At 39.1% G+C, this 16,103-nt stretch overlaps 2 protein-coding genes across 2 annotated transcripts in view; both read left to right on the top strand.

The window, feature by feature from the left end:
• The window catches only part of pcbp4 (poly(rC) binding protein 4), a 246,319-nt gene that overhangs the window by 193,933 nt on the left and 36,283 nt on the right, over nt 1–16,103 (top strand). The gene's annotated exons all lie outside the window — the stretch shown is intronic.
• On the top strand, nt 1,273–6,556 carry oser1 (oxidative stress responsive serine-rich 1). Its single transcript, XM_071494628.1, has 4 exons — nt 1,273–1,643; nt 2,598–2,707; nt 3,928–4,044; nt 5,099–6,556. Exons 2-4 carry the CDS (start codon nt 2,631–2,633, stop codon nt 6,042–6,044), a joined length of 1,140 nt encoding a protein of 379 aa, XP_071350729.1. The 5' UTR covers nt 1,273–1,643; nt 2,598–2,630; the 3' UTR covers nt 6,045–6,556.

The raw sequence follows: 16,103 nt of genomic DNA, 5'->3' as shown, positions 1-16,103 counted from the left end.
TTAGGCAGATGTCCAGCAGTTCACATATCTGATCTGGGTTTAGGTTGGTTCTATTATTAGGAGTGTTGTCATGTTTCAGGCGCTGTCCTATGGTTTCCACCACCTCCATAGGTGGTGTGCATGTAAACTATGCACATAAACATGCTTTTAAACTAAGCAAGAGGCATTGCAGCTCGATCTGTCTCTTTATGCTTTAACTCACTTCAACAATATGATACACATTTTTAACTTCTTTCACTGGTTAGTTTTTGCATTTTCTCCTCAGTAGAGAAAATGTTGTGTCCATGTATGATCAGCAGAGGGCGCTAAAGTGTAGGCAAAAAAAAAAAAATGATGCCGCTGCAAGATAATTGCTCTCTCTGATAATTGCAATCTGTAAACTGATGTAAACTGGTGTAAAGATCCCAGGATTAAACAGCTGGAATTCGAGACTTTAAACAAAGGTCCTGTGACAGCTTCTCATCACTTGTGGGTTATAGTGAGTGTGGCATACTTCCCTATGCAGTCTGTATTGAAATGGCAATGAGTTTCAGTTTAGTGAGTCAGATCCTTGATATGACTCATTTAAAATAAAAATGAGTGTAAGTGTAATAACAGAGATGCCTCTATCCTAACTCGACCTCAAAGGAAACTTTAAGTCTCTGGTCTCCTGGTAAGAGGTTGTACATTGAAATAATTTAACAACATAGCACATTTTAACAAACCGTAACAATACTGATAACCATGATCATTTTGGCAGGTCCATGAAAGTATATATGTAGGTGTGTCCAAGTGCATATTTAATGCATTGTGCATATCTGTATGTGTATGTGTGGAATATGTACTGACTGTGAAAACAAATCTACCACTGATTGATAATTGGTTTATTGTCAGTGGTATACGGGTTGATAGACAATGTTTATATTTCTGTGAGTCTATGTTTTTTTTTTTTTTAATCTGTTGGCAGAAAAGTGTCTCAGAGAAGTTCTCATATGGATCCAATGTTCTGTGCCAAGCTTTGTTCTCCACAGCACAAGACTGTCTGGATGCCTGTTATATAACAGTGACGTAATACCGTGCCCCCTAATCAGACCCAATGCCCTTGGCTTACAAACTACATCTGAAACATTACTATGAAAAGCGTATAATGTTACTGTGTTAAGTCTGTTTCAGCTGCTGTGTGAAATATAAAGGTAAATTCATAATTTGTGAGCGGGGGGGGGGGCGGGGGGGGTGACGTCAGTGTGGGTTTTTTTGGCTGGTGACGTCAGCAGCGCGGAGCGTTGTTGCAGAGTCACTGCGACTGTTTCGACTGTAAACAAGGGACCTCACGGAGAAAAGTCAGGAGTCGGGCCTCAAAGTGTGCGCTGTTCATGCCTGTTGGTGTTCACCGCTGTTAGTCATTCGTGAGTGACACAGTGAGACGAGTGTAGCTATCTGTGCGCAGTCTTCCCCTAAAGGCACAGGTCGTGTTTTTTTTTTTTTTTTTTTAGCGAAGACAGTCGCACAGAGCTAGCCTCTCAAGCTAGCCGCTCGGTCCTATTAGCTTGGCTTAGCTGACGATAGCCTCGCTGGCTACTCAACATCCGAGGGCCTGTTGCGAGGGAAGCACCCTTTATGCCCTGGGTATATCTCTCTTTACTGCGACCAGGAAATCCTGAACCGTGAGTATCACTTGTGTTGGGAGGTTTCTAAACTATTTACAGGCGTTTAAAACGGTTTCCCGCTGGCAGCTAGTCTGTTAGCTTAACAGCCTTGCTAGCATTAGCCAAGAGGGTGGGAGAGGTTGTGAAATTCGCTGTTTACAAGCGGTGGTTCCGAATCTAGTCGCTGAGGTTTTGTTGTGGGATTACTGGGGATAATTGTAACAGTTCATGCAAATATATGTGTGTGTTGTTCCCTCAACTACGACTGCAACTAATTATTATTTTCATTATCATACGAAAACTATCAATTCATATCTCGCTTCATTTTTTGGTCTGTAAAATGTCAGTAAATCTAAAAAAAAAAAATAGCGATTATAATTTACCATAGCCCGATGAGATGTTTTCAAATGTCTTATTTTATTCGAAAGAGTAAAATGTATGCAGTATACAGGTGATACATGTGAAAAGCATGAAATTCTCATAATTGAGATGCTGGAATCAGAAGATGATTTTGACATTTTTTACATCAAAAATTACTAAAACGATTAATCTTTTTTTTTTTAAATTTAATTTAGTTTTACAATTAGTCTGTCATTGACACGATGCATGAATGACAGGTCATATTATAGCCACTCATTAATCTGCAGTTATTTTTGCCAATATAATAATGGTGTAGGATAGTGATTTTAAGAAAACAGTGCCAAAATGATCAGATGTAAATGTCGCCTCCTCGGAAACTGTGAGAGGTATTTCCCACAATTTGTCTGGTATTTTATTGACTAATGACTGATCATCTGAAATGACTAGTTATTTAGTCTGTTAATCCTTCCTTATCCCTTACTTCTGCCTTCATACTTTGGCCATGTGTTACAGAACATAACTGACTCAATGCCCAGAAGTCAACTAATAGCCCACAATTGAATAATTATTATGAGTTATTTCAGTGCTGAATTACTGTTGTGTGTGTTTTAGCTGGGTGGCTGGTCAGAGCGGCCTCCTCCCACCATGGAGGCAGGAGGGAAGGACTGTGAAGAGGAGACACTGCAGACGGCGTTTAAGAAGCTGAGGGTTGATGCTGAGAGGTAAATAACAGATAACTGTAGCACTGACTGTGCCACTGCTTTCTTGACTGTTTTCTGCCATTCTTATGGAGAAATTCTAATTGATGGCACCTTATGCTGTGCATGCTGGCTAGTGGCTTCATCAGGGTTTTTAGTCATGAAAATCCTGGAAAAGTCAAGGAATTGGAAAATAGGTATTTCCAGAAAAGTTTTGGGAAAAAATTAAAACCCCAAAGTTTTTTGGAAAAGTCATGCTTCATGAATAGTTTTAGGTGTTTCATGACATTTAAACATAACCAGTAGAATGATCATATACATACAATCACAGTTGTACATTGTGTTCCCTGGAGTGACGTCTGAGTTGCAGGCTCCACAGGGAAACAATAATTTGAGTAAACAATTAGTTGATGGATAGAATATTAATTCTGATGGTTGGGTAATCATTTTACTAACCCTTTAACCAAAAGATCTGTAAAATTAAATGTTTTCTGCCACTAAAATGTGAAAATTAGCTGGTTCTCTTTCTTCTATGATAAAAGGGTTAATGATACATAAAGAAACCATATTGTTAGATGGGATTTGTGAGTCACAAAACGATCACAAAGGTTAAGTGTCCTTGTCTGAGAACCACTAATAATAATGAATGTTCCTGCATGATGAATGACATTGAATAATTATTTTTTCTTCTATTTGGGTTCTTTGTGGTAATGCATATGTAATATTAATAATAATAATAATATCAATTTGGACCTCAGTTACCATGGTAACAGTCAAGGCTTTGAGGCATACAGGTCAGTCCTACTACTTATGAGATTTTTTGAGAAAAATCATGAAAATCCTTTCGTCCAAAGTGTTTTTTAACCCTGTGTCATGGAAGATCCATAGTAACCATGGCAACTTCACTCACCATCTTTATTTATGTACCCATATAAGGAAGATGTTTCACTTCCCCTCAGTAAAAGGCAGGACTGAACTGGTGACACACTCTTTGTTGCGTATCTTGTTGCATTGTTTGTCTGTCATTGCAACTTTTTTCATGTGTTAATATTTAAATTTCAGGCTCATCCTCATGGCAGTCAGTTTTTAGTCATGTTTAGGTTTTGATGAGCAAATGACAGCCAGAGTATTGATGTGTATGTCTTTGTGTTTGTGTGTCTGTGTTTTGATACTGAGGGTAGTGAGTTGCAAACCTGCTGTGATAACAGTTTCTAAAAGTTTGTATGTTTCTCTCTTGTTTCCAGCGTGCTTGGAGCTGTGAGTGTTTCAGAGGCGCTGGCACCCAGAGTAGCATCACGGCCTTGTCTTGATGCCAGTGGAGCGAAGCCCAAACTCAGCTGCCCCAAGGACAACTGGCATGGGTAGGTTGAGGTGGTCACAGTTCAGTTGGTAGATGCTTCATCTTGTGAACAGGAGGTTTAATTTTCAAACTGTGGAGAAAAAGACACAAATCACAAGTGTGATCAGTCAGCTGCCTCTTACATCACTGAGTCTTGTTTTTTTTTTTGGGTTGTTTGGATGGAAATTGTTACATATCATACCATTTGTAGGTGACTCATATTACACTTCAGGCGCAGATTTAGACATAACAAGATAGACTTGATGTACTGACATTATCATCATCTTATTTGTACAAAACACTGAGTTCTTATACACAGAAAAGATCATTTGACGTGCAGATAAATATGGTCAGGTGTAATTAAGAAATCACATCTCATGGGTGTGTACCATGAATATGTTGTAAAGACTTTTGAAAACTGACCTATGAGCTGTTTAGGAGCAGGCACAACTGCTCAAAGTGCACAAGGGCGGATAGATAATGGCATAATCTGCCTCTTGGAATGCATCCACATCAAGCTTGTTAAATTTCCTCCTGTCCTCAATAAACTGGTGTTTTTCTCACCTAAAAATAAAACCCAGTCGGTTTCAAGACTGACATATCTGAGTGTATACAGGGAAAACAGCTTTTACAGAACAATGATTTAACTTCCCACTGAGCGTCCAGGGCTGCGCAGCAGTGAATTGAAGAACATTTTGTCTCTGATGTTCTCTTTGATCCCTAATTTTAAATGTCAAAAATGCCGATCACACAGTGGTTTGTCTTTAGACTGTGTTTATGTGGAATTTGAAGGTTAATGTCACAACCAAAATAATGATTTTAGCAGCCAGCTGTCTGTGTCACTCCTCACCAGATGTTGGCTGTGATGCAGTTTCGTTGTTTTCCAGCAGAAAATGAGGATAAAGAAGAGATTTTTTTATGTTTTGTTGTTTCACAGTGCATAGGTTTCAATAATTAAACACTTAGTGTTGGCTCGTCTGATTATCTCCATGGACTTTTTTTTGTAAGATAATGATTAATATTTCTTTCCCCATCCTTTTCTGTCCTTCTTCTTTCTCTTCTGTCTCCAACTTTAGCTGTATGAGGAAAACTTCCAGAGGAGCATCTAGAACCCAGCGGCGTCGGAGATCCAAGTCCCCCATCCTCCACCCCCCAAAGTTCACCTACTGCGGCACCACTGCAGCCTCTGCACTGTCAACCCCTAGTGGCTGTCTGAAGCACCAGCGCCTGGTCGTGCCGGAGCCCGTGGAGCCACATCCTGTGGTCGATGGAAGAACGGCCTCCTCTGCAGCTCTCCCAGCCCAGAAAGAGCTCTCTTCCTCAGGCACACCCAGCCACATCTCCCCTCTGGTTTTTGGATCTTGTGCTGGGTATGAGACACGTATTGGAGCTTTGGTTTCCTCGCCATCTGTACAAGAGATCCACAGTGTTGTCACTACTGTTGCGACATCATCCAGGCAAGATGGGGGAAGCGCTGCGGATGTCAAGTCAAGTGAGGAGGGTGGTCCAGAGAAAAGTGCCCGTGATGGAGCGGATCCTGGACTAGAAGCAGTTCGGAAATCCGGAACAGCTGAGGCCGCTGACTTTGGAGCTTTGTCTAAGCTCCACCGCTCTGCAGACGGCCCCCACATGCCCTGCTCCTGTGCCCAGAGAAGTAGTTCAGATTCCCAGGAGGAGAGCAGGCAGGGGGCTGAATGTCAGTGTCAGTTGCATCATCAGGGCTGGCATGGCGTGGAGGTGTACTCCTTCACGGGGCTCCGCAATGTCATCTCAGAGTGCGAGAGGAGCCTGCCAAATCACGACGACGCCCCCAGAACTCTCAGCACCAACAGTAACGCTGCCCAGTCTTCGTCGCCTTCATCGCCATCACCACCGTTGTCGTCGGGCTCTCCTCGCTCATGTTCAGAGCAGGCACGAGGCTATGTGGACGACATCACAATAGAGGACCTTTCTGGTTACATGGAGTATTATCTATACATCCCCAAGAAAATGTCACACATGGCTGAGATGATGTACACTTAAAAAAAATATTATTATTATTATTATTGTAATATAAAATAAGGAAATAATAAAGAGGATTTTTTCTGTTCTTTAGAGAAAAGGTAGCCTCAGAGGATTGTCACTATCGGGTAGAAGAATGAATCAGGCATGAAAGTTGTAATTTAAAATATACAACATTTTCTGATTTTTAACCCAAGTTAAAATGTTTCCATTTTTTCCTGCCCCCCTCGTTTGAGCCTTTCCCTTGTTTAACTGACAGGAACACATGACCGACAACCATTTCTCATTAGTTTTCATTTTCATCTTCTTTTTTGTGCTACATGGATCTTTTTTTTTTTTTTTTAATTAAATTTTCAGTTTACAAATAAAGTTGCCAAAGCTCTTGGGGCAGGGTCTTGCAGAATGAGATATCAGTAGGAATATGCAAACTTGTGATGCCAAGTGTGATTATGTTTGTGGTGTTGTGACCTTGAAAGTCACCTGTCTGCATTTCATTTCCTTCAATAAAGACGCAAAATGTTTTTGTTGCAGAAGTTGTCATTGTCTCTTCAATAAATTTAGATACACAAGTGGTGCACAGCAGTTTATATGCTGGTATCTTGTTATATATCTGGTATCTCTGCTACTTGTTAATGTAGTTGAGACTATTTTAATATGCTACACTCTGGAAATTAAAATATGTAGTGAAAGAATGAAATGGTCAAAATGTGAATGTAGTAATAAAAACATTCACCTTTTTCAAGCAGTAAACTTCTGAGACTGACATTTAAGTCTTGAGCTCATCTCACCACAACCTCCAAACAGTAGCAGCTCTGGAGGTTTTGGTCATAGCACATGATCTTCCTCAACAGGTGGAATTTCCCCAATTGTCTTGGAGATGTGATGTGGAAGTTTCAACTTCCATTTTTTTCTGAGCACTTTAATGACTTATTTCCAACGTTCGACTTTAAAATAAAAAAAATTAAGTAAATTCTGTTGTAGAGAACTGAAGCATAAAAACTGCCGTTAACATGATATGAGATGTGGCTGGGTGTAATTGTATCCTCGACTGTTCAAACATATTTTGATGTTTGTCCTGTGAAGGACAACATATGTAGTGTCTTATTAATAGAAATACTCAGCTCTACTTAACATGTATACTCCAAAAAGCAACGAGTTCATGGTGTATTCACATGAAAATGGGGCAGTAAATGTGTATATATTCTTTACTCATTTAAAAACTATTGAAAGGAACAGTTTTAACATTTTGGTACTAAAGACACTAAATACACAACACAAACATAAGTACAGATAACCTGGCTCTGCTCTACCAGCAGGGACAGTAGGATGTTACCAGTCCCAGCCAAGAAACGACCATTGGGATATAATTAATCATAAAATGTGTGGGTATTGATTTGATATCTATATGAAAGACTTTAAAAAGCTAAAACCACAATCTTTAAGCTGCAAAGTGTGTTCAGAATCATTACTGCTCACTGGCCAGACTTCACACAGAACAATGTAGTGTATGATTCATCACACTGTGGAAATGAATAAATGATGAAACATTAACTGTCTTCAGAGATAAACACGTCATATCCAGTTTGTTTATTCTGTTCAAAAAACAGGTTGTAAAAATGACAAGGTCTGTTTTTATGGCGGGTTTTGTTTCAGACTATTTCTTGGTTCTTGCTTCCAGCCAAGATACATAATCTGTAAAACTATTATGTTAGGATTAAACAAACATGCTATAATTTAATTAATCAGTGAGCTTTAGAGGTGCTGGTGGTTTTTTTTTCCCCTCAGGCAGAGCCAGGCTAGCTGCTTCCCTTTATTTACAGTCTGAACATCAATGGGGAAGCGAATAATCCCAAAAAATGTTGCACTGTTCCTTTAATGTGCAACCCTACCTACTGTAAATTGTTGACTGACGTACAGGAAGTTATGAGAAAATTGCTCCTCTCTTCAGTGTGTGACATTCTCTGTGGTTTTACTTCGTACGTGACAGAAACACAGTACAGTACTGTGGTTTGTCTAAACTTTTTTTTTTTCTCATCGGTGAAGCGGGAATAAGAAATTTAATTTTCTCATCAGAAGGTTCCCAGCTATCGCTGCACATGCGCCTCCTGGTAGCAGAAATAAGGTGTTATTTTCTTTTAAAAAAAAAAGTACAGGAAATGAAAAATAAAACAGATACAATAATTTTGCACATTTTGTTCATGTAGACTTCTCTGGAAAACACAAAATATAATCTTGTGATAAAAAAAATTTAAAAAACAATACATTTGATGATGCCAATTGATAATTTTAACATCAGCATGAGCATTCAGCAGAGCACACTGAGCCTGTGTTTATCAAACCATAGCAGTGTGAAAGGTAAAAGTAAAAATCTTTCACTTTTACCCACAAACACACACACACACACACACCTTCAATGAGCACACATACTCCGTGTTTGAAAGTGAATTCAGCTGAAATCTCAAAATTTAAATGAAGTATTGTGTACATTCAGGTACTTTTCTCTCCGTGTTTCGAGTCTTTCTGGGGAAACTTGAAGACGTTCATTCAAAGAGACACGGTGCATCTTCAGTGAGGAAACCACAACACTTCCTCTCCAGTTTACTGACAACAACCACATCAAAGCTGTAGGCAAGATAGACAATTGTTTTAATGAGAAAATGTCATTGCTGTTTAATTCAGCTGTTTTTCCAGTGTAATTCGGCATTAACTGACAACAGGTGTTAAAGGTTCATCTAACATCTAAAGATCTGTCTGCTTATATGACTTCAGTGATGTGTTAGTGGGATATTTTAACAGCCTTTTCTCTTTTGTTTCAGTCACTTCACTCCACACCCAAGCCTGAGTTACCTTTAAGCCCAAACCTGGTTAGAAAACTCTAAGGTCTAATTTTAATTTGAACATGCAATGAGATGATTAATTTGTGTTTCTGTCTTTACTGACCGAAGTCGACAGTTTATTTTGCACTGATGAGCTTGGGCTCCTGGGACACAGTAGATTTTTGGTGTGAGAATAAAACATTTAAGAATCCCTGATGAGGAGTATGACATACAACAGATTTCTTTAGTGATCCACAGTTGGTTTTTCACACATTCACGTCTTCTGAAGGCAAAAAAATCTTAATTATAAAGTCCATTACAAATCTGTGCAGCAAAAACCTCGGACAACATACCAAACAACAACTAAAGACATGATAATAAGCTTTAGAAAGTCTCCGCCTGGTCCTGTACTAACCAGCATCAAAGGTGTTGACAATGTGCTGCAGGACAGGAATAAATACTGGGAATTTTACCTGCCAATAAATTGTGTTTTAAACCTCACAAAAAAAATGTCCATCAGAGACATTTTTTCCTGATGAAGATAAGTTCTTTTAATGTCTCCTTTAAGAAGATGACTCTCTGATAGAAGTTTTACTGAATCAGTTTTAATATTTAATTGTTGCTTGGCTACTTCACCTCTGGAGTGCCAAGACCATCCTCTCTGGACAGAGTTTGAACTGTTGCCCTCAGGTTGTCAGTTTAGAGTGCCTGTTTTTCCTTTGCTCCTGCTGCTATTCAGTTGTTAAACAGCAGATAGTTTTACTACTGTCTGGAGATTGCTCATTTGCACAGTCTGCTTGTTTCACTAATGCACTTGATGAATGAACTCTTATGTATAACTCTGACCATCGTGCCATACTGCCTGTTGATATCCATAAGTGTCGGTGCTATGTGTGTCTTTATCATCATGATCCAGGGTCTACTCTGAACCCGCATCACAGTTTTAACTTTTTAAATTACAAAAAAAAAAAAAAAAAAAAAAAAATCAATCAATCGATTAATCAATTTATTATATTTTTACCATACATTTCTGCAAGGCATTATGAAAGCACGGTTTAAAAATAACAAAAAAAAGTTTCATAAAAAGTTTTTATTCTGAAGTTTGTGCATAAAAGTGCAGAATTTTTAGTAAAATGTCCTAAATGTCACTTTAATTGTTTAATACAATATAGTGTTAATGGGTCATTGTCCGCAGCTCTTTAACGTTCAGCTGTCAGAGGTGACCACCAGGAGGCAGCATTTCCCCATGTGTTTTTTTCCCCACTGTGTCACAGCTCAGTGTTTGCTCTGCTGGGTTGGACAGTTGACTTGCTGCTTGACCCTGAAATGATTCATTAGGGTGTGTCTCGTTTTCCTCGGTGCCCAGGGATGAAAAAGATCTGTACAGTGAAACAACGAAAGCAATCAAACCTGTTCTGGACCAATGGGGCTGCCTAAAGGAAACATGGAGTCCGAGGAGGGGGAAGCACTCAGCTGTTCTCACCCTGATGACAGCTGTGTGTTTACAGTGATTTCTAAATCTCTGGACTCCTCTCTCTCCTTCTCCTTCACGTTTTCTGCGGCACATCGCTCCCATTCGGTCTCTCGTTATCATCTGGTTTAGGAATAATCTGCTTTAGGAATTGAGCAGCCAAGGTAGCCAGGAAGTTTACATTATTTCAGTCAGTAGACATCATTTAGAAGCAATAAAAGAGGTGAAAAATGACTGTGGTGCCTGTGACAAAGGGTATAAATTATATTTAAAATCATGTGGCAAAATCCTGCCAAAGAGAGGCACATACAGGCGATCAAACTGTATCTGAGAATACAAACCTCTCCCCAACAACATGACTTCACGTCATGACGCAGATGTTCAAACTGTGACAGAGATTTTCACATAACCTGAAATGTCTGAGGCCTAACCTGAGACCGAAGAAAAATATACTGTATACTGTATATTGGTGGTCATATGGTATAAAGTCACAGTCGTTGTTTTGGGCATGATCATGAAGCATCCTAATTTAAATAATAATAATAATAATAATAATTATAATGATAATTCAAACTGGGGTGTATCTGTTTCTGATCAACACTGACACGCTGAAAATCTCAGCTCCAGAGTTAAAACCTAATTCACACAACGTGTTTAAAAATGTTGGAGATGATGTTATTTCGTACAATAATAAAGGATCAAATGAAGACTTGGCTGTGATAAGCGTCACTTGTGGTGATGAACCGGAGACAGACGGGAGCAAAAAAGTGGCCCGGGAATTTGTCCCTGGTCAGCCCGCTCTCCAGAGAAAAGTTTTTTTTTGAGGGGTTGGGATCACCATCGCAATAAAATCTTACTGCCTATACCCAAAGGTGTTAGCAAAGGTTGTTGTACCAACAGGCTAATTTCAACTAGATACAGCAGGTTGAGAAATATGAGGCCAAATGTGAGCAGTTTAGTAGTTTTTGTTTCCTTCGACCCAGGACAAAGATCTGACTTGTGATTAGTCTCTAAGCTAATCAATCAAAAACAGTAAGCCCTGATACCTGTGTCACTGTCAGCTCACTCATTTACGACTGACATGGCTAAAAAGCCAGCTAGCCAAATAAGCCCAGTAGCTGGACAGCACTATGGGTCAGCCAATCAAGGCACAAACAAGTTGGTTTTCAACTGAAGTTTTTCTTGTCTGTATTTTGATGGGTAGGTTATTCTGATGCTGATTTGGTTAATAAAAAAAAATTTAATTAACAAGTTAATTATTCTGAAATTTCTTTTTCTGTGTAAACAACTTTAAGGCCCAATAATCCTATTCAAGCTCTGTTGAAAAACAGGTGTCTGATGATGTTTGAAATGTCAATAAAATGTCTTTTATTTTTGTGTAAATAGTGTCTCATGCATACTTGACAGAAATATTATATGTAACACGTCAATTTCATGTATACATTTCATGTAAAATCAGCTGGCACATGTTCTGTCTACCAAACTAATATCACAATGATTGCTGCCTTAGATGAAAATAAAAAGAAGCAGCAGCATTTACACTCACACGGGTATTTTCCAGTGTTTTCCTGTCTGACTGTAAAGGCAGATAATCTGATGTGTGCTGTTTCTGTCGATTTCCTCCTGCAGCTGTTTTTCTTAGATGTGAGAAGACAAGGGGGAAATCCACAGTCAAGTCCACCACAGTCTAACTCAATCCTCACTGCTGTGTTGACGAGTTTCTTTAATGCAGCAACACCCCTTAAGAGAAATAAACTCATGCATGACACAGAAGCTCTCTCGGGTGTCAGAATAAAAGCACGAAACCACAGAGAAACCACTGAGTGCCACTGGGGACTTCTCTGCAGCTTTCTGGAAACACACTGCAGCTGAGGCAGCTCATGGAGTGTCTCATTTATCATAATGTGATGCCATGACAGATAAAAACCACAGTTCCAAACAAGGCTTGTTTACCAGTACAGGGTCCATTTATATCTGGAGTTTGGGATTATTATCTAGACATGTTATCTGAGTAAAAACAGTCCCACAGGTCTTTGCAATTACACCTGGTATTATTAAGTCCTTGTTTGTATACTAAAAACTAAAATACTAAAAAACAACCAATCAAGATTTTGAGATACTGTGAGCAAAGAGATATCAACTCATAAAAATTATGACAATTATAAGACCAATGGAGGCAGAACATATGGCTTTTATTTTGACATTAAAAAGGGAAACTAACTAACTAAAACTTAAATGATTAACTCAAGCTGAAAACGTTTTGTGCAGTTAAAGCTGTTTTTAAGAGACTTTAGTGAGGTTTCATTTTGATAGCAGCTTATGATTATTATTGAAAATGTCCATCAGGGAGAAACTGACCACTCACACACCAACATCACTCATAGTCTGATCACATTCACTGGTGATATCTGGTGATCAAACAACGAGGGAACACAAATTATTAAAATTATCAAGTGATGACATTTTATATCCAAAAGGTCAAAGGTCAACTTCACTGCGATAACATAGTGTTCCGCAAAAGCACTCCTGGCCATTATTCAACACTGTACCTCAGGAACCCGAATCCAGTTTGTCTGATCTGATTACTTTCATATGTACAGCACATCAGTGCATATCCACGATGCACAGGTACTGTACACATGAGTACGATACTTGTAACCAAGTTGTTGAGTAGGTCTGAGCATTTTTAAATATTTTAAACTTCTTACTCACTGCACCTTATAAAAATAGAGTGGAGCTAAGGAAGCTTTTCTGTCTTGGTAACCAAAGTCCTTCATAACCATGGACCTTTAGAAAGTCCAGTGTTGGCGCTCAGTAAAGGAGCTATTTGTAAGTTTTGATATTGCTACATAGCCAACGTTAGCATTAACGGCAAGTAAGGTAAGTAAACAGCTGTTAATGCTAACGCTGGCTATGTAGCAATAGCAATACTCATAAATAGCTCCTTCAAAATATACCTCAACAAGTGTCAAGTGGTTAATCTTTTACTTGTACACAGTTAATTTTGTCACTTAGTAACTGACAGTATGATAATCTGAATCTAGCTTGTCCAGCGCAATCTGATCAAACTTCACTTGGATGGAACAATACAGACCTAAGAGTCTCCCGGTGTCGATACAGGACAGGAGCGACTGTTGGGTAAATATATGTGGGAACACTCTGAACTATTTCTAAGCTATTCTGCTGCTCTCGTTTACTCAAGACACGTTTCACAATGTTCTCAATACAGTCAACAAACAGAGGATAAATATGAGGAAAAAAAACATATGAGTGTTTGTGCATTTGAATGTGTGTCAGTGGTTGTTTTAGGCCTAGTGTGAGGAGCACAATGAGAGATGAATGGCAGCCTGGAGAGATGAAAGAAAACAGAGAGAGAGTCGGAGTCAATCAAAAGGGTCCGTTTCACATTATGCAAACAGAAAATAGACTTGATTGGTGGTTAAACAAACACACTTATGCATTCACACACACACAAACACACACACTCCTTCACAGGATGTGAGGCCTTCAAGGCCATGTCAGGACTGGCCGGCTCACCTGCTCTCTATATCCTCCTTTGCTTTCAAATTTATTTCAGCTGCCATAAACAAACTCTTCACCTCAATAACTTAACACAAACTTTCTTACACGTGCAAAAGAACAAAAGTCAGGCAGGAGCATATAGAGCTTTGATTTTTTTTTTTTTAAGTTACGTTCTCTGTAAAGGTCCAGGGGACGAGGATGATCCGGGCAAAACAAAAGAAACCAGAAAACAGATTAAGAAGGAAAATAAGGAATTTTATTAATAATTGCAAAACGACAACTGAAAATCAACAGTGGTGCACTGGGGAACAAAACCCAAACTTAACACCAACTGGAGACTGGTATCAATAATCATGTTCAAACACCAGCTCTCCACCTTTATGCTCCAACATCTGATTGTGAAACCAGGGACAGCTGTGCCAAGTCACCTGCTGGAGAAAGGGGGAGGGCAGAGGACACACCACTGGATGCTGGATGATGAGTGTCGTTCAGAGGTTACTTCCCCAAAGTGTCAAAAAACCAGCAGAAAACTCCAACAAATTAAAAAACTGACAATAATGGTAGACATGGATATGGACTCAAATGAAATTTTCTGAAGTCTGAAATTAGATTCTTCACTCAGGTGTGGATATGTTAAGTTTGAAAGCACAAAAAGAAGAGTCTCTCTGACCCAGTCAGAGCTGTCACTTTTTCATAAACAATCAGTGCTGTTGTCTACAATTATCCACATTTTATTGCATATTTGCATTTAGAGACTCTTCATGTATCTGCCTGGTCATCCCACGTAGAAACAGTTACATGAGTAAACCTGAAGGCAAACTTCAGCAAAAAAAAAAAATCAAATTCAAAGTTGATGATCCGAATCTGCCCCAAAATTGAACAGGATCTTCTCTGGCCTGCGACCCATTCCTCCACCAAGTTCAGTACAAATCAGTTCAGTACTTTTTGTGCAATCCTGCGGATAAACAGACAAACTAACAAACAAACACACAAACACGGGTGAAAACATAACCTCCATGGTGAAGCGAACAAGATGGTTTTCCTCAAAAGTGGTCTTGCAGTTGATAAAGTTTCTCTCATTGTTTGTCATTTTGAACCCATCTGTGGTTCGGGCTACAAAACCACTTTGGTTTCGGTTCAAAACAGAAAAAGTTCACACTGACCTCAGGCACAACATGTTTCTTTACATTCCACCAAAGCCACCACCTTTTTCTAAAATGTAGCTTCATCCAATCAAAAATGATGTCGCTTCTGGACACAACCGAGCCAGAGATATGTTTCCTATAAAACACGTTTGTTGTTGCAGTTGTATCGAAACAGGGTTGATTTTCTCATTTTTACCCTGAGTGGTATCGATCCATGCTGACAGTTTTTTTGTGTTATGTCTGGAGATTTCCTCCTGTGCTGAATACGATGCTTCAGTTACACTGAACAGTCCAGAGACATCGCTGCCAGCTGTTGTCATCACAGAGCATTTCTACCAAACAAATATGAAACATGTGAACCGGGAGCATTGTTTCAGGGAAAGCTTGTAGCTGCCGACAACGGGATGTTTTTATTGGTTGATTTGGGATTTCTTTATTATTTTCATATTAATATGGATTTAGTGATAGAAATGTCTCCAGAATCTTGATTCTTGTTTTTGTTTTTTTTTCTGGCTTTTTCTCATAACATCTCCTTCGTTTTTGTTAACAGGAATGCAGGATGTCAGATCAGGTTCCTATAATGTCACAGAAGAAAAGAGGGAGAGAGAGATACTGTTACTAGAGACAGAGAGAGAGAGAGAGAGAGAGAGAGAGAGAGAGAGCACTCTTATGAGACTGGTGAACCTCCATATGGAGGCTTGAGACAGTAAGATGTGAGTTTTTTCTGTAGTTAATTAGAAACATGTTTGAAAAGTAGCCGACATGACTTTGTTCTGATAATTGTCCTGTTGTTTTGACATGTGTTGAGGTATCAGGTTAAAGCAGCTCAGAGGCCACCCATGACTGACACACACACACACACACACACACACACACACACACACAATCTTAATGGTGCCCTTTCTGGTTCTTTTTAATGTTTCGTAATTGTCAGATTTTTATTTGTTTTTTTATGCTGAATTAGATTTTTGGGCTCGTGGGTGTCACATGACCTGAAGTTTGAAATTGAGCTCTGAGTAACTGGACTGCTGGGTCACCAGACTAGATCAGATCAGGTTTGTGTTCATTGTCATTAGAGCCAAAATTAATTAGACGAGCAACTGATGAATAAATCGACTGACAGAAA

The sequence above is a fragment of the Trachinotus anak genome, unplaced genomic scaffold (genome assembly GCF_046630095.1).
Source record: "Trachinotus anak isolate AG129_WGS33_773 ecotype Australia unplaced genomic scaffold, CSIRO_AGI_Tana_v1 ptg000013l, whole genome shotgun sequence".
NCBI classification, from domain to species: Eukaryota; Metazoa; Chordata; class Actinopteri; order Carangiformes; family Carangidae; genus Trachinotus; species Trachinotus anak.
This window is presented reverse-complemented; position numbering and strand designations above follow the sequence as displayed.